The following is a 24954-nucleotide window of genomic DNA, read 5'->3' as shown; positions in this document are numbered from 1 at the left end:
GTGCAGACCCTTCTACCTGCCTCGGGAATTCACGGCTGTTATCACCGCTGCGGTCTACATCCCACCACACGCTAATGCCAAACTAGCACCGAAGGACCTCTACAGGGCCATCAGCGAACAACAAACTGCGCACCCAGACGGAGCTTTTATCGTCGCGGGGGACTTCAATCACATAAACCTAAAATCTGTACTACCAAAATTCCACCAGAATGTTTCCTGCCCCACAAGAGGGGAGAACACACTGGATCAAGTCTACACGAGCATTGTAAACGCTTTTAAGGCCATTCCCTGCCCCCACCTTGGGAAGTCTGACCACCTCTCCCTGTTTCTAGCCCCGGCATACAAACCGCTCATCAAAAGAGTGAGAACATCAGTGAGATCAGTGAAAGTATGGCCAGAGGGGGCAGTCTCGGAGCTTCAGGATTGCTTCGAACGCACTGATTGGGGCATGTTTGCCCATAATGACATCGAGGAATACGCATCCACAGTGCTATTCTACATTAACAGTTGCGTCGAGGTCGTCATGACCCATAAAAATATCAGGACATACCCCAACCAGAAACCCTGGATGAACGGAGAGGTCTGCTCGCTGTTGAAAGCACGCGACGCAGCATTTAAATCTGGCGACGCGGCGGCTTACAGTGCAGCTAGGACCAACCTAAAAAAGGGTATCAGGACTGCCAAAAGGCAACAGACACTGCGGATAGAGGATCATTTCCACAACAACTCGGACCCCCGGCGCATGTGGCAAGGCATCCAGTCCATCACTGACTACAAGAGCAAAAACACCAGGCCCCCCCGGTTAGCGATGCCTCCCTTCCAGAGGAGCTTAATAACTTCTACGCTCGCTTCAACAGGGACAACAGGGAGCCGGCTACCAAAGCCTTGCCACCCCCGGAAGACCAGGTGCTCACTCTGTCGACCTCCAACGTAAGGGGTGTTCTACGCGGAGTGAACACACGAAAGGCTGCTGGACCGGATAGCATCCCTGGACGGGTACTCAAGGAATGTGCTGATCAGCTGGCTGATGTGTTCACCGCCATCTTCAATCTGTCATTGGCCCAGGCAGTAGTCCCTACATGCTTCAAGACCACTCCCATTATTCTTGTGCCAAAGCAAACGGCTGTGACGTGCCTGAACGACTATCGACCTGTCGCACTCACACCCATCATAATGAAGTGTTTCGAGAGACTGGCCCTGGCTCACATCAAAGCCAGTGTTCCCGCCTCTCTTGACCAACACCAGTTTGCCTATCGTGCAAACAGATCAACGGAGGATGCAATCACAACTGCTCTACACTCTGCACTGAATCACTTAGATGGTAAAGAGACCTACATCAGAATGCTGTTCATAGACTACAGCTCAGCATTCAACACTATCGTCCCCAACAAGCTGGCCACCAAACTCCACACTCTTGGCCTGAACACTTCCCTCTGCAACTGGACCCTGGACTTCCTAACAAACAGACCCCAGTCTGTCAAATTAGGTAACCACACCTCCCCCCCCCCCGACCCTGAACACGGGGGCCCCACAAGGATGTGTGCTGAGCCCCCTCCTGTACTCCCTCTTCACCCACGACTGTGTGGCTGTTCATGGTTCCAACACCATCATCAAGTTTGCGGATGATACCACGGTAGTAGGCCAGATCACCAACAACAATGAGTCAGCCTACAGGGAGGAGGTCCAGCATCTCGTGGAGTTTGCACATTCTCCCTGTGTCTGCGTGGGTTTCCTCCGGGTGCTCCGGTTTCCTCCCACAGTCCAAAGATGTGCGGGTTAGGTTGATTTGGCTATGATAAATTGACCCTTAGTGTTAGGGGATTAAATACGTGGGGTTACGGGGATAGGGTGGGATATGTGTCGGTGCAGGCTCGATGGGCCGAAATGGCCTCTATCTGCACTGTGGGGATTCTGTGATTCTGTGAAGTGGTGCGCCGATAACAACCTGGCCCTTAACATCAAGAAAACCAAAGAAATCATTGTGGACTTCAGGAAGTCTAAAGGCAGAAGTCACACCCCCATCCACATCCATGGGGCTGTGGTGGAAAGGGTGGACAGCTTTAAGTTCCTTGGAGTCCACATCACGGAAGACCTCTCCTGGTCCCTCAATACCTCCTCTCTGGTGAAGAAGGCCCAGCAGCGCCTATATTTCCTAAGGAGGCTGAAGGGATGTAACCTGTCACCCCTGATCCTCTCTAACTTTTACCGCTGCACAATAGAGAGCATCCTGACGAACTGTATCACAGTATGGCATGGCAGCTGTAGCTACTATGACCGGAAAGCCCTGCAGCGGGTAGTCAAAACTGCCCAACGCATTACCGGCACCCGGCTACCGACCATAGAGCACATATACCAGAAACGCTGTTTACGGAGGTCACGGACCATCATCAAAGACCCTACCCACCCCAGCCACAGTCTGTTCGCCCTCCTGCCATCTGGGAGACGCTACAGATGCATTCGCACCCGAACAACCAGATTTAGGAACAGCTTCTTTCCCAGGGCCGTCATCCTACTGAACTCCACAAATAAACTCTAAAGCCTGCACATCTGCCAATGCACTTTATTATGGTTATGTTTATGTTAATGTATTACAAGCCAAATGAATGTTAAATGTTTAAATGTCTTAATCTAAATGTACACTCTCGGGAGCCGCAAGCCTACATTTCGTTGTACTGCACTTGTGCACTAACAATGACAATAAAGTTGATTATGATTATGATAAGTAACTCAGGAAGTACTACTGGACGGCCAGCTGAGGGCGCCGTCCGAGGAGTATAAATACTCGGGCGTGGGCCCAACTTGGCCAGAGACAATCTGGAAACAGGAAGCTAGTGACTACTAACTAGACCTCCATGTTTTGTTACAAGTCGATTAAAGCTTAGTGAGTCTTTATTACGTCACCGATTACCCTGTCATTATCTCATTGCTGTTTGCGAGACCCTGCTGTGCGCAAATTGGCTCCCACGTTTCCCTATATTGCAATAGTGACTGCACTTAAAAAGTGCTTTGTTGGCTGTAAAGGGCTTTGTGAAAGGCGCTATATAAATGCAAGTACCTCCTATCTTTGCTTTTTTTTGGAGGAGGAAGGGTTGGCAAATGATACATCACTGGTGGGGTGAAAATATACTAACAAGAAGTTCAACCATCTGATTATCTTTAAATTAGTCAGGCCGCTAATAAGATGCGTGCAGTGTAATTACAGAGTTGATGAAGGGTCGCTTGGCAAAGTGCTTTATTGAAATAAATGTGCTTTTCTTGCTCTCTTGACTCAGCCTAACACGGATGGACTGTTTGAGTTGCTGGTGGGTGGTTTCTTCTACTGCCTGGGGATGTTGTTCTTCAAGAGCGATGGGAGGATCCCATTCGCGCACGCGATATGGCACCTCTTCGTGGCCATCGGAGCAGGCGTCCACTACTATGCCATCTGGAGGTACCTTTACCGTCCGGGCATGCTGGAAATGAGGACTTCCAAGTGATCGGATTGCCATCTGTGAAATCTTTCAACAACAACAACAGCAACAAAAAATCTTCAACAGAAATGGACTTGAGGACATTGCAAGGATCTCTGGGCCACGATATCGAGGTGTGAAGCTCAAAGCCGAACATTCCCAGCATCTTCTGCAGGTCTCTCAGCACTGAATTGCCAATTCTAAGGCCAGTATTAAACACACACACACATTCCTTCGAACTATTGACGGGACTAGCTTTCAGAGCTGCACCAGTCTGACTAATATTCCGCTAACCACAGAGTTTTATAGTCAGATTTCTCCCCCACCACCCCAAAAAAAACTTGAATTCTCATTGGCTGTGTATTTTTTGCCAGACACAGTTGCATCTGAATAGATTTTTTTCTGTGAAAAGTACAAGTGAAGATTGTGTTTTCTAGAACATTCTTTATTAACCTGTGAACCAGGTAACAGGCTGGATTTGTCAGAAAATTGGCACAGTTGAAAACCTGTTATGTCGTCTTAACTATTTCATGTAATTTGTCAGAGTTGGGGAGGCTTGCCTTTAATTATTGATGTACGCAGTTATAAAGATATTCTGCTCCGGGACAGCTGTCGGACTGGACAAAAGACAGGGTAGGAATTGGTCCTCATTGCGCCCGTTTTTTCCCAGGCCTGTCTCAAGGGCACCCAAAATACGTCTGATTTCATACTTGGGCGATTTTCAGACACCCTGAGCAGCCGCCTTAAGAAGGCAGCAGGCCCCCTTGCGTGCGCTAATGAGAGGCCGAATGCCTCTTCAAGGAAACCCTCAGCAAAATTCATCAGCGCAGGCGCCGGGCGCCTCAGGTTTTGGTGGGACTGCTGCGGCCTAATCAGCGACCGCCACCAAAAAATTAAGTATTCTTGGTTTTTATTTTCCCCACTCGCCTTCCTGTGGAGCAGCAGTGCTCCTCCTGGCCCCAGAGTGCTCCTGAGGGCCGCTGCCCACCTGCGATCTCCCGCCTCCTAGTCATCTCCACCTCCCCCCTCCACTGCCAGGACTTAACACAGAGCCGCTGCCGGCGAGGCAAGTGGCCTAAATTGGATCGGGCCACGGGGGACCTGTCGCTCCTCCAGAGGCAGCTCGTTGCCCCCCCCCCCACCCATTATTAAAATGAGGCCCGAGGCCCAATTTCGGACCAGCCTCAGGCCTCCTGGTTCCGGAGCGGCTGGAAACAGGCCATAACGGATTTTTAGCCCAGAGTTTCGATAGGCCCGGGCAAGGTTTCCCCTTTTTTTGGGTGGGCGGCCCCTTTAAGGGACTGCGAGGGGCCCATTCACAGCGCAAAACTTAACATTGGAAAAGCCGGTCCTGGGCTGCGCTTCCTTAGCGGGAACGTTGGTCCCGGGCTCTTTAAGAGACGATTAACACCAGGGCTCTTTAACGCCTATTTTCTTCTTGTGATTTTCTCCCCTCTTGAGAGTGCCAAGTCCTTCTGCGGCAGTGTTCCACTGAGTTCAGCGGCTCTCCGGTACCAGTAGTCACACCCGTACACCCATGAGCCCAGCCAGCGTTGCACAGATCGGGGATTGAATCAGGGACCTGCCGGCCTGTGTCAGGCCGTGCCTTTACACACTACTCCACCAGGGGGAGCCCTGCCTGCTTGCTTTAGTGTACAGAAGGTGGTACAGGTGGAGTTCCCTCATATTTAAAAAATAGCAAATCTTATAATACCTACAGAGCAGTGCAGTAAAAATGACCACTTGGGCTCCATTGGGAGCAAGGGTAGGTCAGAGAATCGGGTCTACAGGGTTAGAGCTCCGATACCCTGAATATGCTCACTACTAGCACTTGTTTGGCAAGCGGAGGAGACCCTGACAAATTCACTCATATTCGATTAAAATGTTTCACGGTGCTTTTTAAACGGCAGCTTTCAGCTTAAGCAACAACAACACCTTGCATTTCTATAGCGCCTTTAACATAGCAAAACGTCCCAAGGCGCTTCACCGGAGCGCTTATCAAACAAAATTTGACACCGCGCCAGATTAGGAGATTTTAGGGCAGGTGACCAAAAGCTTGGTCAAAGAGGCAGGTTTTAAGGAGTGTCTTAAAGAGGATGGAGAGGTGGAGAGGTGGACAGGTTTTCCAGAGCTTAGGGCCTAGGCAGTTGAAGGCACGGCCACCAATGATTAAGTGTTTAAAATCGGGGATGCTCAAGAGGCCAGAATTGGAGGAGCGCAGGTATCTCGCTGGGGTCGTGGGGCTGGAGGAGATTACGGAGATAGGGAAGGGCGAGGCCACGGAGGGGTTTGAAAACGAGGATGAGAATTTTAAAATTGAGGCGTTGCTTAACCGGGAGCCAATGTAAGTCAGCGAGAGCAGGGGTGATGGGCGAACAGGACTTGGTGCGAGTTAGGACACGGGGCAGCAGAGTTTTGGATGACCTCAAGTGGAACGTAAGCAAGTTAAAAAGGAATGGTTGTCTCTTTTAATAGAGAACATTTTACTTAGTCCCCTTTATAGACCTAACCCATACCCTCTCCATCACATGACCACCGATTTCTACCCCTGTAACATCGCCCACCTTTGCTATAATCTCAGCCCATCTGCTGCTGAAACCCTCATCCATGTCTTTGGCACCTCCAGACTTGACTGTTCCAAAGCTCTCCTGGCCGGCCTCCCATACTCCACTCTCTATAAGTTTCAGATCATCCAAAACTCTGCTGCACACGTATCCTATCCTGCACAAGTCTCGCTCACCCATCACCCCCATCCTCAGTGACCTACATTGGCTCTCGGTCCCTCAACACCTGCAATTTAAAATTCTCACTCTCATGTTTAAATCCCTCTATGGCCTCGCTCCTCCCTCTCTCTGTAACCACCTCCAGCCTCACAACTCCCCCCTGCACCCACCCCCATGAATACTCCTTTTCTCTGACTCTGGCCTCTTGTGTGTCCCTCCCGCCCCTTTGCCCCAACATTAGCAGCTGAGCCTTCAACCGCTTAAGCCCCGCGCTCTGGAATTCCTTCCCTCAACCTCTCCGCCTCTCCACTTCTGTCTCCTTCTTCAAGACCCATCTTCAAACCCACCCCTTGGACCGAGCCATCTCCTAATATTTCCGTCTTTGGCATGGCTGACAATTTATTTTTGGTTATGCCTCTGCGAAATGGCTTCGGACATTGACACATGTTAAAGGCACTCTATAAATGCAAGTTCTTGTTGCTATTATTGAACACAGCCTGAGTTTCCATAATATCTGCTGCGCGCACTGGGATGATGTCAAAGCCTTTTGTCTTATGCCTTGGAAGGTGCAATCAATGTAGGCTCTCCCTCTGCTGGACAACAGAGGAAGTTGCTTCTCCTGAGGGCTGGGGGCGAGACCACTGATAGAGCTGGTGTAAAATCAAAGGATACACTTTGGCTCATGGCAGTTTCTCAAACAGCTCTTTTCAGAGCAAGATCGGTGCCGGGGGCGGAATTATTCTTGTTGGTAGTTGTTTAAGATGTATACAGAGAAGAATACGCTGCTAATCTGTGGAATCTTCTATGTTTTTGATCCCTGTCTCTAAGGGGTTTTTCTTGTTCTCCGCTGGTCTTCCTATGTAGCGTAGAGCATTCCCTAGTCGAAAGGGCGGACTGTAAACCTGTACACTGACACTCTGTAAACAGACCACGGGCGTGTCAAAGCACCGCATCAAAATGCTGAACCCTTCTGTTCTCAGTTTTCCAAAAAGTAAAGCGGAAATATTTACATGTAAAACATGTGAAGGGGATTTAGTTCGGAGGTTCCAAAATGTTAGTGAGAAATATTGTTCACATTTTACAAACAGCCGCATAACAAGCGGGGCCAGGCTGTCGCGCGGCACTGATGACCCATTTATACTATTCCTTGCACAACAGAAACACCACCGATTTCCGCTGTACTCCAAGTTTGCAGTTGGCAGTCTGCAAGACCCACAGAAAATCCCTGCAGTACCGGATCCCTTTCTGGCTGGATCTTGGGGCGAAACCAATATTGGCCCAGAAATTCAGGTCGGGGGCTTCCCGCGGGTGTAAGCCCCCGACCTGCACTTACCTAGCGCGCCGGCCGTTGAGCTGTGGGCCCCCGTGGAATTGCGATCCTGGGCCTCCTCCAACTGCCGGCGCGCAGTGCTTGCGTATCCCAGGGGCGCAGTTAATTCGATGCGTCCCCAGGATCACGTGGGCCATGGAGAGCCAATGGTAGCAGGGAATCTGTATTCATAAGTTTGACAGGAAGACCTGTCAAAACTATAAATACTATAAGCCCCAAAACATCACTAAATCTTCAAATAAATAAAAAAAAATTACATTTTTAAAATAAATTATAAATTACATGAAATAACTATTTTAAACAATAATTTAAATTTTTGGAAAAAATTAATTACATTTTCTAACGGGGCTAAAAATAAACTTACCTTTCTTTAAAGTATTTAAAAATAATAAACCTGTGGAAAAAGTGTTTTAATTTTAATTAATTCACCACTTACCTTGTAAAAAGCAGGCCTTGCGACTGCTTTTTACATGTCTAACTTCTGGAGACTCACCCTCCCGGGAAAACCTGCAAAAAAAATGTAAGTTCGATGCGCACGCGCAGCCTCTCCTGCGCATGCGTTCGACTTCTGAACCCCTTCTTTCAGGGGAACGGAAGTGCCGGTTTCCCGCGCATGCGCAGTGCATGCACGAAACCGGCACTTCCATTGGGCTTACGGGTGAGTATCCTGTGCGTACTCACCCGTGGAGACCCGAATTTCTGGGCCATTGTCTTATGTCCACCTGCTCCGAGGGGTCAGTAGAAACAGGAGGTTGGTGACGTGTTTGCAGGGATCCAGTCAGTAGAATACCACATCATAGAATTATACAGCACACAGAAGGAGGCCATTCAGCCCATCGTGCCCGTGCCGGCTCTTTGAAAGAGCTCTCCAATTAGTCCCACTGCCCCGCTCTTTCCCCACAGCCCTGCAAATGTTTCAAGTATATATTCAGTTTCCTTTTGAAAGTTACTATTGAATCTGCTTCCACCTCCCTTTCAGGCAGCGCATTCCAGATCACAACAACTCGCTGCGTAAAAAAAATTCTCTTCATCTCCCCTCTGGTTCTTTTGCCAATTACCTTAAATCTGTGTCCTCTGGTGACTGACTGCCAGTGGAAACAGTTTCTTCTTATAGACTCTATCAAAACCCTTCATAATTTTGAACGCTTCTATTAAATCTCCCCTTAACCTCTGTGCTCTAAGGAGAGCAATCCCAGCGTCTCTAGTTACTTCCTACTTTATCTTTGCTTGGTGATGTTGGACCAAACCGCTGATGTCTCGCTGGCTTCAGTTGTTTAATCGGGCTCCATTACCAGTCCTTGGTTTTAACTTGGCCCCCTTCCCCATCCCCATCAAAGCTTCATTGATGGCGAGCATACAGTGTTGACCTATCAGTGGTTCTTAAAACATTCGGGGCTTTAATTCCCTTCAGCATTACACCGGTTAATATTTTTTGTGTAAAATGATTCAGCGTACTATTTTAACGCAGTTATTAACCCATTTAAAATAAACAGGCTAATGGCTCTGTTGAAGTAACACACAAAGGCGTGTAACATGAACAGTATACCAGCAGGGGAAATTAAAACCCCCGGCTAAGTAATTACCGAGGTATAATCTATTTTGGTTCAATTACTTAAAAAGAGTTAAGAATTTTTAGAACTCTGCATCATTTGGTTCGCAGAGAAACAAAATTCACTTTCCTGTGTATACAAGTCTCTCGAGCATCAGTCGAAAACATTCAGAGAAAAGTATGAAATATCTACATTTGTTATATATTTCATACTTCTCACTGAATTCCCCCATGTTAATTGTGGCCAGTTAATTTAGAGTTGTTTACCTGATTTGTCAAGCGAGTGAAATCATCTTTCGAGCCAGTAACGTAGGGATTAATCATAGAATCATAGAAATTTATGGCACAGCAGGAGACCATTCGGCCCACTGTGTCTGTGCTATCCACAGCCTAATCCCACTTTCCAGCTGTTGGTCCGTAGCCCTGCAGGTTACAACACTTCAGGTGCATACCCAATTACTTTTTAAATGCGGTGAGGGTTTCTGCCTCTACCACCCTTTCAGGCAGGGAGTTCCAGACCCCCCGCCACACCACCCTCTTAGGATTAGTGAATCCTCGACCTAGCTGCCAAAACCCAGTCCCATCCCTGAAAAGGTCCGATGAGCAACTGAACTGAGAGACAACACAAAATCATTATGTGGACCTATTTAGCTGACGTCTAGATTTACACTGGAATCAAAATCTCCTATGAGAAACCTGTGTTACATTTTATGGTGGTATATAAGAAATTTTAGCGATGGGAAAGGTCTATTTGGCCTAAAATGCCTGTCCCTTTTTTGACAGATCAATCCCACCTTCACACCATATCCCTCAACCCCAGCGACGCCTATAGTTGCCACTTCATACTGTCCACGCCAGTGAATTTACCTGATAAAATATTCCACAAGTCTTTTCCCCTTTGGGGGTAAAGGTTCCTACCAACATGCTTCTTGCTCTTTAACTTCTTTAATTTGATCTTGTGCCTCCTGATGTTTAAACCTATAAACCATAGTGAACAATTTTCCTGGATAGTTTGGATTGGGCTGTCGGATCAGGTTGATACGGAGCTTTGAGTGCAAAATGCCCCCTTTCCTATCCCGTCCCTCAACTGAGTCAGTATTTTCATCATCAACTTGACAAACGTTTCTGGGATTTTACCCATTCATTCTGGAAGAATTAAATCTAATTATTCTCAATCTTACTTTGCCGATTATCTTAAAAGTTCACCGTGCTGCTAAAGAGAGAGCATCCATTTTTGTCAAGGCCTGACAAGATTCATGCAAAAACATGCATAAATTATACGTCAAAAAAAATTGCAATATGCTTTCCTTAAAATGTTGTCATTACATGTTGATGGGACATAAATAGTGTTTCTACAGTACTAATGCTGCCCTGTTTTACCAAATCGCACATCGAACTGTGGCAAAAGAGGATGCTGTACAGAGTTGCCTGTAGTTACTCTGTGCGGAACTGAGCATGCTCAGCTCATGCAGTGCATCATGGGAATCTTAGCCCGCCAACTACTGACGAGTGCAAGGAAGGAGATTCCCACAATGCACCATCAACGTCAAGCCCAGCGAAGCCCAGAAAAAAAATATAAATGGAAGCATACAGTCTGTGTCACTCACTTCAGGAACTTCTAACCGTGCTGCCTATAACTCGGACTGATTCTCAGTCCCTGCTTTTTACTGTCTTTGTACTGTCTACCAGAGGGTATTGTTGAATTTTAACTCTGCATGATTTGAATGTCATATGAAACTTTGATACTGATTTTAGACCTGACAAAAAATGTACGAGGTGAATGTTTTCTGTAACTACATGTGTATGTTGTTTGGTGACTTATGTATTTTATATTCAAGATAATTTATGGCTCTTGTAATAGTTGTTCCTAATAATGTATGGAGATTAAACTTCAATACCTCACTAATTCCTGCTGCTGAGGTGGTGTTTGAAGGGAGCGAAAAGTGTTCCGTTTTACACGAAGAATATTCTTTCACAGTTTGGACGAGGCTGTGGGGATGGATGGGTGCACAGACCATGGGGGTAATTTTGACTTTGGGCCATAGTGTAAAACCTCCACCCTCACAATTCAGAACGCAGAAAGAAACTGGTGTAGGAGCCACTCCGTGTAACGTCCCGTAAACGGAGCTGTGACACAAAATGTCATCCGGGTCGTGCGATGAATTTGTTTACCGGCACCTTCTCCCCGGAGACGTATGGCCCCGATTTTAACTCCAGGTGGCTTCCCCGCTCGGGCCTGAGTTAAAATTACAGTCGGGTCTCAATGATGTCATCGGGCCGCAACCTGACTATGTAAAGAAGGACCCTGTTGGCTCCGGGCGCGTGTCCTTTGCTGCCTGCTCAGGAGAGCGGGTTAAAATTGCAGATGTTGTGATCATGGCGGCTTTCGGACAGGTAAGAGTCAGGGGTGATTTTATCTGCCCATGCGCCGAGATTCTGCTGAGCGAGTCGGGTTAAAATCGGCCCCCTTAGTTTCCACAGAAAACAAATTACCGGCTCGTCGAGACCATTCCTGGATTTGATCATTATAATAATAAAAGCTATTGCTTGAGTAGTCTGTGGAACAGCTCTCCCACCTTGGGCACCAGTCCCCAGTGTTAGCGAGGAGGACTTTGCAGGGTGGACTGGGCTGGGTGTGCCTTTGTCACGTCCTGATTCGATGCCTAGGTCACAGCCGAGGCATAGAATATAAGAGCAAGGAGGTTATGATGGAGCTGTATAAAACACTGGTTAGGCCACAGCTGGAATACTGTGTGCAGTTCTGGTCGCCACACTACAGGAAGGATGTGATAGCTTTGGAGAGGGTGCAGAGGAGATTCACCAGGATGTTACCAGGGCTGGAGCGCTTCAGCTATGAAGAGAGACTGGGCAGATTGGGTTTGTTTTCCTTGGAGCAGAGGAGGCTGAGGGGGGACATGATTGAGGTGTACAAAATTATGAGGGGCATAGATAGGATGGATACTAAGGAGCTTTTTCCCTTAGTAGAAGGGTCAATAACTAGGGGGCATAGATTCAAGGTAAAGGGCGGGAGGCTTAGAGAGGATTTGAGAAAGAACTTTTTCACCCAGAGGGTGGTTGGAGTCTGGAACTCACTGCCTGAAAGGGTTGTGGAGGCAGGAACCCTCACAACATTCAAGAAGCATTTGGATGAGCACTTGAAATGCCATAGCATACAAGGCTACGGACCAAATGCTGGAATATGGGATTAGATTAGACAGGGCTTGATGGCCGGCGCGGACACGATGGGCCGAAGGGCCTCTATCCGTGCTGTATAACTCTATGACTCTATGGTTCGTCCGGTGTGCTTCTTCTCTTTCAAGTGGTTTCAGACAACTGAGAGAGCAGTTAAGAGTCGACCATGTTAGTGTGGGACTGGAGTACATTGAATCAGCAGCATGGTCTATATAGTCACGTCAGTGGGCTCAGCTCTAACGTGGAACGCTTCTTATTTTCATATTGGAAAATGTACAGGGTAAGAAAATGTATATTTCTTCCAATTCATTGAAAGTGGCATTTCCTTCTCACTATCTAAACACATTGCCAACGCCATGATTCCCCTTCAAAATTTGCTCAGCGACGAGTCTGTAAATGGAAAAATAAGCTATTGTGCTTAGGGGGTGCAAAGTGTTGGAGTTCCAGTGCCATGGGTGACGGAGAGATCAGACGCACCTCTGACCCTGGGGTCCCTGCACTGTGTGAGTTCCCTACTCGGCACAGACCAGGGATCCAAGCTTGCAACCGTTCTGTTGTGTAGAGCTAAGCTACTCACTGCCGAAACCCATCATGGTGGGAGGGGGCACCTTCTTTGAGTCACTGAAAATGATTCTGATTACACAGCCGAAACAGTAGAGTACAAGCTGGGAGGAAAGGACTTGCATTTACAAAGCATCTATTCACAAGCTCAGGACATCCTAAAGCGCTTTGCAGCCAATTAAGTACTTTTCAAGCGGAGTCACTTTTGTAATGTAGGAAACACGGCAGCCAATTTGCACACAGCAAGCTCCCACAAACAGCAATGTGATAATGACCAGATAGTCTGTGTTAGTGAAAGGATAAGCATTGGCCAGGACTCCCCTGCTCTTCTTTGAAATAGCACTGTGGGATCTTCTACATCATTCTGAGAGGGCGAACAGCCTCAATTTAACATCTCATCTGAAAGACAGTCTCTGTCACTGCAGCCCTCCTTCAGATACTGCACTGGAGTGTTAACCTGGATTAAACACTCAAGTTTCATGGCGTGGGACTTGAACCAACAACAACTATAACTTGTATTTATATAGCGCCTTTAACGTAGTAAAACGTCCCAAGGCGCTGCATAGGAGTATTAGAAGACAAAAAATTGACACCGATCCACATAAGGATAAAGTAGGGCAGGATACCAAAAGCTTGGTCAAAGAGGTAGGTTTTAAGGAGCGTCTTAAAGGAGGAAAGAGAGGTAGAGAGGTTTAGAGAAGGAATTCCAGAGCTTAGGGCCTGGGCAACAGAAGGCACGGCCACCAATGGTTGCGCGATTATAATCAGGGATGCTCAAGAGGGCAGAATTAGAGGAGCGCAGATATCTCGGGGTGGGGGGGCGGTGTTTGTGGGGCTGAAGGAGGTTACAGAGATAGGGAGGGGCGAGGCTATGGAGGGATTTGAAAACAAGAATGAGAATGTTGAACCCACAACCTTCTGAGCCAGAGGCAGGAGTGCTACTCATTGAGCCACAGCTGATACAGTGGAAGGAGTCAGGCTTTGTATAGTGTTCTGGTCAGACTACACCCCTGAGTACTCTGCCCGGTTCTAGTTACTGAGACAGACTTACAAGCACTGCAGATGGTTCCACGAAGAGAGACTGATCCCCAGCACCAGGGGGCTGAGTTATGAAGAAAGACTGGAAAAACCTGGGCTTTTCAGCCTTGTAAAGAGGTGACATCATGTAAGATAGTAAATGGTATTAAACAGTATATCCGGAGAATTACTTCAAGCTGAACTGTGACAGTAGGATAAGGGAACACAGGTGCAAATGAGCAAAAGTCAAGTTTAAGACAGATGGATCAAAACGAGGGTGGATTTTCAGGTGGAGTGGTGGAGCCGAGGAGCCTGAAATCACTGAAGAAACTGTTGGTGTTGTGATGGGGAGAACTGCAGGTGCTTTCTGTGAGGACCAGCTAAGATGAGTTGAATGGTCTTCCTCCATTCTATCTTGTATTGGAAGACTTTATTTGGAATATTGTGCAGAATGTATTTACAAAAAGACCAGAAAGGATTAAAAAGGGGGAAATAAAAGTAAAACTACACACATATAACAATGAGAAGGGATTTTAAATATTTCTAATGATAAAGGCTGAAAAATTATGATCTAACCTTTTTTATTTTGAACTGCTACATATGAAATATAAACTGGCATAATAACAATAGCTTTGATAATCACTATTCATTTACAAACTTTTTTTAATTCGTTCCTGGGATGTGGGCGTCGCTGGCAAGGCCAGCATTTATTGCCCATCCCTAATTGCCCTCGAGAAGGTGGTGGTGAGCCACCTTCTTGAACCGCTGCAGTCCATGTGGTGAAGGTAATCCCACAGTGCTGTTAGGGAGGGAGTTCCAGGATTTTGACCCAGCGACGATGAAGGAACAGCCAATATATTTCCAAGTCGGATGATATGTGACTTGGAGGGGAACTTGGAGGTGGTGGTGTTCCCATGCGCCTGCTGCCCTTGTCCTTCTAGGTGGAAGAGGTTGCAGGTTTGGGAGGTGCTGCTGAAGAAGCCTTGGCGAGTTGCTGCAGTGCATCTTGTAGATGGTACACACTGCAGCCATGGTGCGCCGGTGGTGGAGGGAGTGAATGTTTAGGGTGGTGGATGGGGTGTCAATCAAGCGGGCTGCTTTGTCCTGGATGGTGTTGAGTTTCTTGAGTGTTGTTGGAGCTGCACTCATCCAGGCAAGTGGAGAGTATTCCATCACACTCCTTACTTGTGCCTTGTAGACGGTGGAAAGGCTTTGGGGAGTCAGGAGGTGAGACACTCGCCGCAGAATACATAGCCTCTGACCTGCTCTTGTTGCCACAGTATTTATGTGGCTGGTCCAGTTAAGTTTCTGGTCAATGGTGACCCCCAGGATGTTGATGGTGGGGGATTCGGCGATGGTAATGCCATTGAATGTCAAGGGGCGGTGGTTAGACTCTCGCTTGTTGGAAATTCTTCTTAGGCAGTCCCTCGGAACCGAGGATGAAATAGTCATTGCCTGGCACTTGTGTGGCACGAATGTTACCTGCCACTCCAGAGACTTGAACACAAAACTCTAGGCTGACACTCCAGTGCAGTGTTGAGGGAGTGCTGCACTTTCAGAGATGCTGTCTTTCGGATGAGCAGTTTAACCGAGGCCCTGTCCACTCTCGCAGGTGGACGTAAAAGATCCCGTGGCACTATTTCGAAGAGCAAGGGAGTTATCCCCAGTGTCCTGACCAATCTTTATACCTCAATCAACATCACTAAAAACAGATTATTTGGTCATTATCATATTGCTGTTTGTGGGAGCTTGCTGTGCACAACTTGGCTGTCGCGTTTCCCACATTACAACAGTGACTACACGCCAAAAGCATTTAATTGGCTGTAAAGCGCTTTGAGAGTCTTTTTATGAATGAAACACGAAAATCGCTGCAATAAACCAATTCCACCCATAGATGGCGATGCTGGCCTCAGGCAGAGCTCTCGAACCTGCGCCGCGCTCGGTCGGCTCCTTCCGTCAGCGCTCGGGCGCCGGCGCCGAGAGTGAGTGAGCGACCTGGGGTTCGGCTCTTTCCGTCAGCGCTCGGGAGAGCCGGCGCCGAGAGTGTGAGCGACCTGGGGTTCGGCTCTTTCCGTCAGCGCTCGGGAGAGCCGGCGCGCGACATGGGGTTCGGCTCTTTCCGTCAGCACTCGGGGGAGCCGGCGCCGAGAGTGAGCTAGCGACATGGGGTTCGGGTCTTTCCGTCAGCGCTCGGGAGAGCCGGCGCCGAGAGTGTGAGCGACCTGGGGTTCGGCTCTTTCCGTCAGCGCTCGGGAGAGCCGGCGCCGAGAGTGAGCTAGCGACATGGGGTTCGGGTCTTTCCGTCAGCGCTCGGGAGAGCCGGCGCCGCGAGTGAGCGAGAGAGAGAGACCTGGGGTTCGGCTCTTTCCGTCAGCGCTCGGTAGAGCCGGCGCCGGAGAACTCGGTTACCTGGGGAGAGAGGCGATTGGAATGAGCCTTAGCAGCTGAAGAAATAAACAGGAGCAGGGAGGGGAAATTAAAACAAAAACACAGACACATCAACCGGGAGAAAAGACAGCAAGAGACAAGGAAGCAGGTAAGCAACGAGTGTGGGTTTGTGCGGGAAGGTGGGTGCAAGGGTGTGGGTGAGAGAGACAGACACACATACACTGACAGGGGCAAGGAATTGGGAAAATTCAAGCAGGAAGAGAGCAGAAAGGACAAGAGAAGGAGAGTTAGAGGAAGAACCGAATGAGAAGTCCTGGTGGAAATAACAAGAGGCAGGAAAAAAATTGAAATTAGCACCAAATATTAAAGAGAGAGAGCAAATAAAAGAGTGCAGAGGAAAGAGGGAGGGTGGGGATAAATGCCCGAGAAAGCTAAAGGACAAAAAAGAAAGAGGGAAAGTGACAGGGGTGAGAAAAGAAGATGGATAGTTAGAGGATGAAGAGGCCGGAGAGAAATGGCTTGGCCCGTTGCTATGGGAAACCGTCCAACCCTTTCAAACAGATGGAACTGCAGTCTGCAGTCACTCCAAACTTGCAATGCAACGAGGGGCAGCCTGCATTTCCATATATATAAAAAGTTAATGTATTTCTTTGGGGATTTTTATGCACTTGTATGCTTTCCTTTTCCCCTTCGGTTTTAACAGCAAACCAAAGGGATAGATAAATTGCAAGGTGTGTAACCTTGCACTACAAAATAATTTAAAATCAGTTATAGCTGCTTCTATTCCCCACCCCACAGTCTGCATTATGATGCAAATCTCAATACGCACTATTTTCTTGGATGTGACTTTACCGCTTCTCTGCATTTAAACGTGTCCGTGTTATTTAATGATGAAGGGAATAATGCCTTAAAATCACGATGCAATGTAGTTGTATTACTAAATGCACAGCTTTCAGAGAAAGTGAGACAGGGCGATTTCATAGTAACCTATTCACAACTCGTTTCCAACGCTGATGGGGCGTCTGCAGAAGGTCAGGTCTGCAAGCCATTTATTTACAATCCATCTTAAACCGTTCCCATATGTATATCACCATGGTCCTCCAGACTGCAACTGATCTCCAAAACCAAATGGTAGCAAGTATTCGGTACCTATAAATGATATCAGTATTAATAGCATAGTTAAAAGGTTTACTAAGAGTTAATTATTGTTTACATTTAGAAGTCTAAATAATGAGTTAACCTATCACAGCGGGAAAAGTCTGAAAAATCATCACTACCATCGATAATGAGAGGGCACAGATTTAAGGTGATTGGCAGAAGAACCAGAAGCGACATGAGGGAAAACTTTCTTTTATGCAGCGAGTGGTTAGAGTGGTTAGGATTTGCGGGTTAGGTTGATTGGCCATGAGAAAAATTGACCCTTAGTGTTAGGGGGGATTAAATACGCGGGGTTACGGGGATAGGGCTTGGGTGGGATGGCTGTCGGTGTAGGGACCGGGTGCTAGGGTTTGGATGATCAGCCATGATCTCGTTGAATGGCGGAGCAGGCTCGAAGGGCCGAATGGCCTACTCCTGCTCCTATCTTCTATGTTTCTATGATTTGGAAGGCACTACCTGATAGGGTGGTGGAAACAGATTCAATAGTAGCCTTCAAAAGGGAATGGGATAAATACCTGAAGGAGAAAATGTTGCAGGGATGTGGGGAAAGAGCGGGGGAGTGGGACTAACTGGATTGCTCTTTGAAAGAGCCGGCGCAGACTCGATGGGCCAAATGGCCTCCTGTGCTGTACTATTCTATGATGCTATACTATCACTTCATCCAGACCTGCCCCCTGCTCTCCATTCAGAGACGCAATCCAGGCGAGCAGGAGGAAAAAGTCAGTCAAGGGTTCACACTCTTGATTGCCAGCGATGAATGCTGCTGGGAAATCCAGCATGAATGGACAAAAGAGTAGAACAGGATCAGGCTTCAGAGTCACGCCCCCCACAGTGAAATAGTCTGTCAATATTTCCCGCAAGAAGTATTAGAAGGCAGCGAGCACTTTTAGAGCCCTGCACCAGGCTTTAGGAAAGGGAGGGGAGCAAGAAAAGTGCCTTTTACAGAGACTGAAACTCAAGGAATGGGAGAGGTAATGCTGTACTCAGCTGTGGAGTTGCAGATTTTTAATAGTGCTTCATTAGTTTGTAATTTTACCCTCCGGTGTTGCATTTTCAATGTTAATTTGAAGGCACAATGACAGCCATTTCCAGAATGTAATATTGTTCTATTTTTCAATTTTTTTTTGCTTACAGGATGAGCAGAACTACTTTGTATTCATCGTTAGTAGTTTGGGGTGTTGCACTGAGTGGTAGAACCACCGAGGTACGTAACCGTGGGGTTAATTTCTGAAGGTGGCACTTCATATCTGCAACATGGTAAGTACTGTAAAGTGAAATTAATCATGTGTTTAGATATACTCTCAAGAAAGATGGTCCACATATAAGACAGCCTCCCTACTTTCCAGCCAAAAAAAAGCTGGAAACAGTCTCTGGCCCACATATAAGATGGCTAGGGAGCAGGAAATTTGATTGCGATGCACATTGACTGTTCTCCACGCTGCTATCACTGAGAGGGGGAAAGACACGGCGAGCCTCAGAGAAACATGGCACTGGACAATATTGCAAAAGGTCCTGCTGCTGAATTCACTGAGAATATTTACAGAAAGGTTGCAATGGGTGTGACCGATCCTTATAATACCAAACATACCATTCTAATCTTTTTTTGTCTTTCTATCAAAAGGGAGGGCCAGGGTTTATAACTGGACTAGCAAGACCTGCAGTAAATGACCCAGGGCTTCAGAATTGATGAGATGCCCAAAGGCATCAAATGCCAATAGGCTGAATTGTCTATAAAAATGGCCAAATGCAGTGCCAGTGTAAACAAATCAGAAGGTTGCGTTTGCATAGAGGAACAAGTAAGTACATCTCTAGCCTCTCCCCCACCCCAGAACTAGCAGCATCGCCAGTGCTAGTTGTTATTTTTCAAATGATTTTACTGTGTAAAAGAACATTTTTCCTTTGCTCTGGTGGCCACATTCAGGTCACCACACCAGTGGAGAAAAATTGAGCCATATTGAGCAGGTATACAGCTAAAGGGTAGGCATTGCATATCAGTAAAAGTGAGGATTTTTAAACATCTGCCTGGCCTTTCTGAGACGAGTCCACTAATTTCTCCTCTTCAGAAATGTTTCAAGCCTTTGTTACCTCTAGACTTGACTGTTCCAATGCACTCCTGGCCGGCCTCCCACATTCTATCCTCTGTAAACTTGAGGCCATCCAAAACTCTGCTGCCCGTGTCCTAACTCGCACCAAGTCCCATTCACCCATCACCCCCTTATGCTCGCTGACTCCCGGTTAAGCAACAACTCAATTTTAAAATTCTCATCCTTGTTTTCAAATCCCTCCATGGCCTCGCCCCTCCCTATCTCTGTAATCTCCTTCAGCCCCACAATCCCCCGAGATATCTGTACTTCTCTAATTCTGCCCTCTTGAGCATCCCTGATTATAATCGCTCCACCATTGGCAGCCGTGCCTTCAGCTGCCTAGGCCCTAAGCTCTGGAATTCCTTCCCTAAACCTCTCCCACCTCGCTACCTCTCTTTCCTCCTTTAAAACCTACCTCTCATCTGCCCTGATATCTCCTTATGTGGCTCGGTGTCAAATTTATTTTGATAACACTCCTGTGAAGCGCCTTGGGACGTTTTACTACGTTAAAGGCGCTATATAAATACAAGTTGTTATTGTTGGACTTCACTCTGTGTTAATGACAACCCCCCGTTGGGATTATTTCCAACAAAGAGAAAGATCTTGACCCAGTTTTTAGGGAGAACCCAGTATTGGCCTCAATTGTTCTAGCCAGGCTCATATCCTCTTCCCCCCTGCCCTCCCTCACAATTACACAGCACAAATATTGTATTCTGCCATTGCTACCATCAGGAGCATAAAAATACAATCACCTGCAGCCCACTTGAAAGTACACTTACAATGTCACTCCACACTGAAAATGCAGCCCCCGTGTCATGTACAAGGAGCACCCGTAACCCCCTCACGCCATTTCATTTTGACCGTGCCCAATCCCATACCATCACTTTTAAGACTTGTTCTGATATCCAATCTGACAGGATTTTCAGATCACAGAATAAACTAGCAAGTTGAAGCTAAACATCTGACAAACCTTTACTCAAGCAAAATTATTCCCCCCAAACTAAATGACAAACGAGGAACATTTTAAGAACTATTATATAATGGCTAAGTATAGGTGTATACTTTTAACTTTTATTGTCAAGTCTATTTTTCTCCCTCGTACTCGCAGTGAACGGTTTCATTAACGATGATAACATGATTGATTTTCTGCAACAATTCACGCCATTCATTACCACAGTTTGTAGACTTGTAGGGATAATAATAACAACATTGCACGCATGAATTAACATTTAAATTATTTCCTGTCTCGCGTTCCATCAAAGCAGTAAATTACTGTGTCAGTAACACATGCAAGATCTTCACAGCGTGTTCATACATTTTAGAACTGTTAAATTTGGTGTGTTTTTCACTAGGGTCCCTCATTCTCAGTTTTGTTTCTTTAATTTTACAGGAATCTTTCAGTTTTTATATAAAGAGGAATTAAATTTGGGTAAAATCGAGGGAACAAAAGTTAACATTTAATTTTCTGGATGGAAATCGGAGAATTAAATGTTACAAAACACCAGGAATCATTAACATCAGTTTTTACTGATTTCTCCCAATAAATTCCCAGATTTTTTCTGGGTGGTGAATTCTTCCCGACTTTGAGGGACTCTTTTCCCCCCCCCCCCCCCCGCCCCCCCCAACCCAAAACTTCCCATTATTTTCTTACCAAAAGTCAGATCTGTGATGTCAGTATGCAAGTTGAATGCATTGGCCGCTGTGCTGATAAGGACATAAGAACATAAGAAGTAGGAGCAGGAGTAGGCCATACGGCCCCTCGGGCCTGCTCCGCCATTCAATAGGATCATGGCTGATCCGAACCTAGACTCACGTCCACTTCCCTGCCCTCTCCCCGTAACCCCTAATTCCCTTATCTGCTAGGAAACTGTCTATCTCCGTTTTAAATTTATTTAATGTCGCAGCTTCCACAACTCTCTGAGGTAGTAAATTCCATAGATTTACTACCCTCAGTGAAGAAGTTTCTCCTCATCTCAGTTTTGAAAGGGCAGCCCCTTATTCTAAGATTATGCCCCCTAGTTCTAGTCTCACCCATCAGTGGAAACATCCTCACCGCATCCACCCGATCAATCCCCCTCACAATCTTATATGTTTCGATAAGATCGCCTCTCATTCTTCTGAATTCCAATGAGTAGAGGCCCAACCTACTCAACCTTTCCTCATACGTCAACCCCCTCATCTCCGGAATCGACCAAGTGAACCTTCTCTGAACTGCCTCGAGAGCAAGTATATCTTTTCTTAAATATGGAAACCAAAACTGCATGCAGTATTCCAGGTGTGGCCTCACCAGTACCCTGTATAACTGCAGCAAGACTTCCCTGCTTTTATACTCCATCCCCCTTGCAGTAAAAGCCAAGATTCCATTGGCCTTCCTGATCACCTGCTGTACCTGCATACTAACCTTCTGTGTTTCATGCACCAGGACCCCCAGATCCCTTTGTACTGTAGCACTTTGCAGTTTCTCTCCATTTAGATAATAACTTGCTCTTTGATTTTTTCTGCCAAAGTGATGTCATGGAAACTCTGCACATAGGAAGAGGAGTAGGCCATTCAGTTCCTCGAGCCTGTTCTGCCATTCTATTTAGATTGTGGCTGATCTGTAGAATAACTCCATCTGCCCATCTTGGTTCCGTAAGATAATACCCTCGCCTAACAAAAATCTATCAATCTCAGTTTTGACATTTTCAATTGACCCCCGGCCTCAACAGCTTTTGGGGGTGAGAGTTCCAGATCTCCATTAACCTTTGTGTGAAGAAATGCTTCCTGGCATCACCCCTGAACTGCCTAGCTCTAATTTGAAGGTCAGCATGCATCTCTGGGTCCAATTTTTGACTGACAAAAAGAAATGCAGTTTGTGGCATTTGCATTTTTTTGAAGGCGGACCTGCATCTTGTGTCGTACCGCAGTGAGGACGATATTCTTAAGCTGCAGTAAACATCAGTCTTTCATTCCAAGTTAAATAAAGCACAAAGACAGCAGTGTGCAGTTACCAGACTGATAGTTCCCTGAAGTCTAAAGTCATCAATCAAAGGCTGACTCGAGTTACACACCAAGGCATTGTTTACTAAAAGCAGGATTGCAAATGTTGCCCTGTGTACAGTCTCCAACAATTTTTATTATCCCACCATCTTAGTGGCATCTAAGTGGCTGGAGCTGCAACAATAGACATAGGTGGTAGTAATTTCCATGGGGGTTCTCCAGATCTCCTGTCGTAACTTTGGCGTAAGACAGTGGGAAACCCCAGAGAAACAGCATGAAATGTAGGAAAGCGTCCCAAGGCGCTTCACAGGAGTGTAATAAGACTGAAATTGACACCGAGCCAAAGAAGGGGATGTTAGGATGGTAACTAAAAGCTTTGTTAAAGAGATAAGTTTTAAGGAGGCTCTTAAAGGAGGAGAGAGAGGTGAAGGTGAAGACATTTAGGGAGGGAATTCCAGAGCTTAGCACCTATACGGCTGAAGGCACGATTGCCAGTACTGGAGTGTGATTGCACAAGAGGCCAGAGTTGGAGGAATGCAGAGTTGTGGGGCTAAAGGAGGTTACAGAGATAGGGAGGGGCCAGGCTATGGAGGGATTTGAATTTTAAAATCAAGGTGTTGGTGGACCAGGAGTCAATGTAGGTCAGCGAGCACAGGGGTGAAAGGTGAGCGGGACAGGATACGGGCAGCAGAGTTTTGGAAGAACTCAAGTTTATGGCGGGTGGAAGATGGGAGGCCGGCCAGTAGAATGTTGGAATAGTCGGTCTGGAGGTAACAAAAGCACGGCTGAGAGTTTCAGCAGCAGATAAACTGAGGCAGGGGCGGAGACAGGCAGTGTTACAGAGGTGGCAGTAGGCGATCTTTGTGATGGAGAGGATATGGGGTCGGAAGCTCTGCTCGGGTTCAAATAGAGCGTTGAGGTTGCGAACAGTCTGGTTCGGCCCGAGACAGCTGCTAGGGAGAGGGATAGAATCTGTGGCGAGGGAATGGAGTTTCTATCGGGGGTCAAAGACAATGGCTTCTGCCTTCTCAATCTTTCAATGGAGGAAATCACAGCTCATGGGATGCTTGGCGACTGGAACGCTACTTGGATGCTCTAGTCGCATTATGGAAGACCCACGAATTGCATATTTTTTATGGTCCTAATAATCCTTGCGGGCAGTGTGCCTGCTGGCTCCTGGTGCCTTTCGTGCTGGCCACATTGGCTGGACACATCCTGAGCCTCAGGTCTCTGCACCCAATAACCATATTATCGACCCCTTAGTCTTTTTTTAGTGGTTGTACACTTTTTTGGCAGTATATTGGAGAGAAGCCAAGAGGACAAGTTACGGACCAGCCCAGATGCTGTCTCCATGTGCAGCGACAGAACCAAATCGCACAAGATTTTAGAGAAACGTGTGACACATATTGGGGAAATTGCATCAGCTGGCAAATGTCTCAATTTTTGGAGTGAAATGCAACTCAAAATATATTAGAAATCATTTTAAAATCTGTGCATTTGTCCGTGATAAAGCAACTGTACCACCTTCTCTATATTTTTGTCTTTTCTTGCGTTTCAGATCTCATTTATCTGACAGCATGTTTTACGAATCGTCCACAAATATGTCCCAGCCTTCAAAGAACAAACTGAAGAGGCAGAGCCGGGCGTTCACGCAGGTTCTGTACCGGAAGCTAAGTTACCGTGAGCGACGGTCTGTGACCGATATTCCGACTAACCTATTGGATGATCCTTCGGAGCTCTCCATCCAGCTTTCGGCTCCAGGCATACTTAAGATCTTTGGCACTGAAATCTGCAGCGGCGCAAACTACAAAAGTGTCCTGGCCACGCCGCGGTCGAGTGCCCAGGAGTTGGTCAAAGAAGCGCTTGAGCGCTACTCTGTGAACAAGAAGTGTGCCAGCGAGTACCTGCTCTGTGACGTGATTGGAAGGTTTGAAGGGACGGACAAACGCTGGCAGACGGAGTGTCTCCGAGCTCTGGGGGACAATGAAAAGCCTCTTCTCCTTCAGGACCTATGGAAACCTAAAGAGGGGTTTGCCAGAAGATTTGAGCTTCGAAGGCGGGCTGAAGTGGAGGAGATGGCTGCTAAGGAGAAAGATACGACCACCGCAGGTACAACCAAGTGCATGCATTTCCTTTAGGGCAGTTTGGATACACACAGCACTTTAGCACACTGTTAAGGCATTCATATCTTCTGTGCTGGAGTCCCAGAATAACTTGTTTATTCACTCATGGTAGATGTGTGATATTTTGTATGTTGTACAGGAAACTCTTTTTTATCCGGCACCGACGGGACCGGCGTGGTGCCGGTTTATCAAAAAGTCCGGATTACAGAGAGTTCTAGTAAAAGGTACGAGAGCTCCGTACACAGCAACAAATCCAGGCCTCCCTGTTGCTTAGCAACAGATGCAGGAACCCCGGTTACACAGCCACAGATCCAGGAACGGCCACTAATATGAAGTAAAACTTACCTGAACCTACTCCTGAATTTTGCCGGTTAACAGAGATTTCCGTTTATTTAGGTGCC

At 46.9% G+C, this 24954-nt stretch overlaps 2 protein-coding genes across 4 annotated transcripts in view; both read left to right on the top strand.

Moving 5' to 3' along the window:
* Positions 1-4572, top strand: part of mmd2a (monocyte to macrophage differentiation-associated 2a) — a 120443-nt gene extending 115871 nt beyond the window's left edge. The window contains exon 7 of the mRNA XM_086002256.1: positions 3273-4572. Within this exon, the coding sequence (XP_085858382.1) occupies positions 3273-3476 (204 nt within the window). The 3' untranslated portion in view covers positions 3477-4572. The remainder of the gene's footprint in view (positions 1-3272) is intronic.
* An 11502-nt stretch (positions 4573-16074) lies between these two features.
* The window catches only part of radil (Ras association and DIL domains), a 122045-nt gene continuing 113165 nt past the window's right edge, over positions 16075-24954 (top strand). Inside the window, exons 1-3 of one of the 3 annotated variants that reach the window (XM_086000304.1) lie at positions 16075-16357; positions 18502-18624; positions 23989-24539. In XM_086000304.1, coding sequence (XP_085856430.1) covers positions 24008-24539 — 532 coding nt within the window. In that variant the 5' untranslated portion in view covers positions 16075-16357; positions 18502-18624; positions 23989-24007. Of the gene's footprint in view, positions 16358-18501; positions 18625-18918; positions 19164-23988; positions 24540-24954 lie in introns of those variants that run through there. The other 2 variants (XM_086000302.1, XM_086000303.1) reach the window with 2 other exon arrangements.

This window comes from Somniosus microcephalus, chromosome 11 (genome assembly GCF_052327205.1).
Source record: "Somniosus microcephalus isolate GS21.2 chromosome 11, FLI_Smic_1.0, whole genome shotgun sequence".
Lineage (NCBI taxonomy): Eukaryota > Metazoa > Chordata > Chondrichthyes > Squaliformes > Somniosidae > Somniosus > Somniosus microcephalus.
The sequence above is the reverse complement of the archived record's forward strand: the minus strand, read 5'-3'. Positions and strand labels throughout refer to the sequence as shown.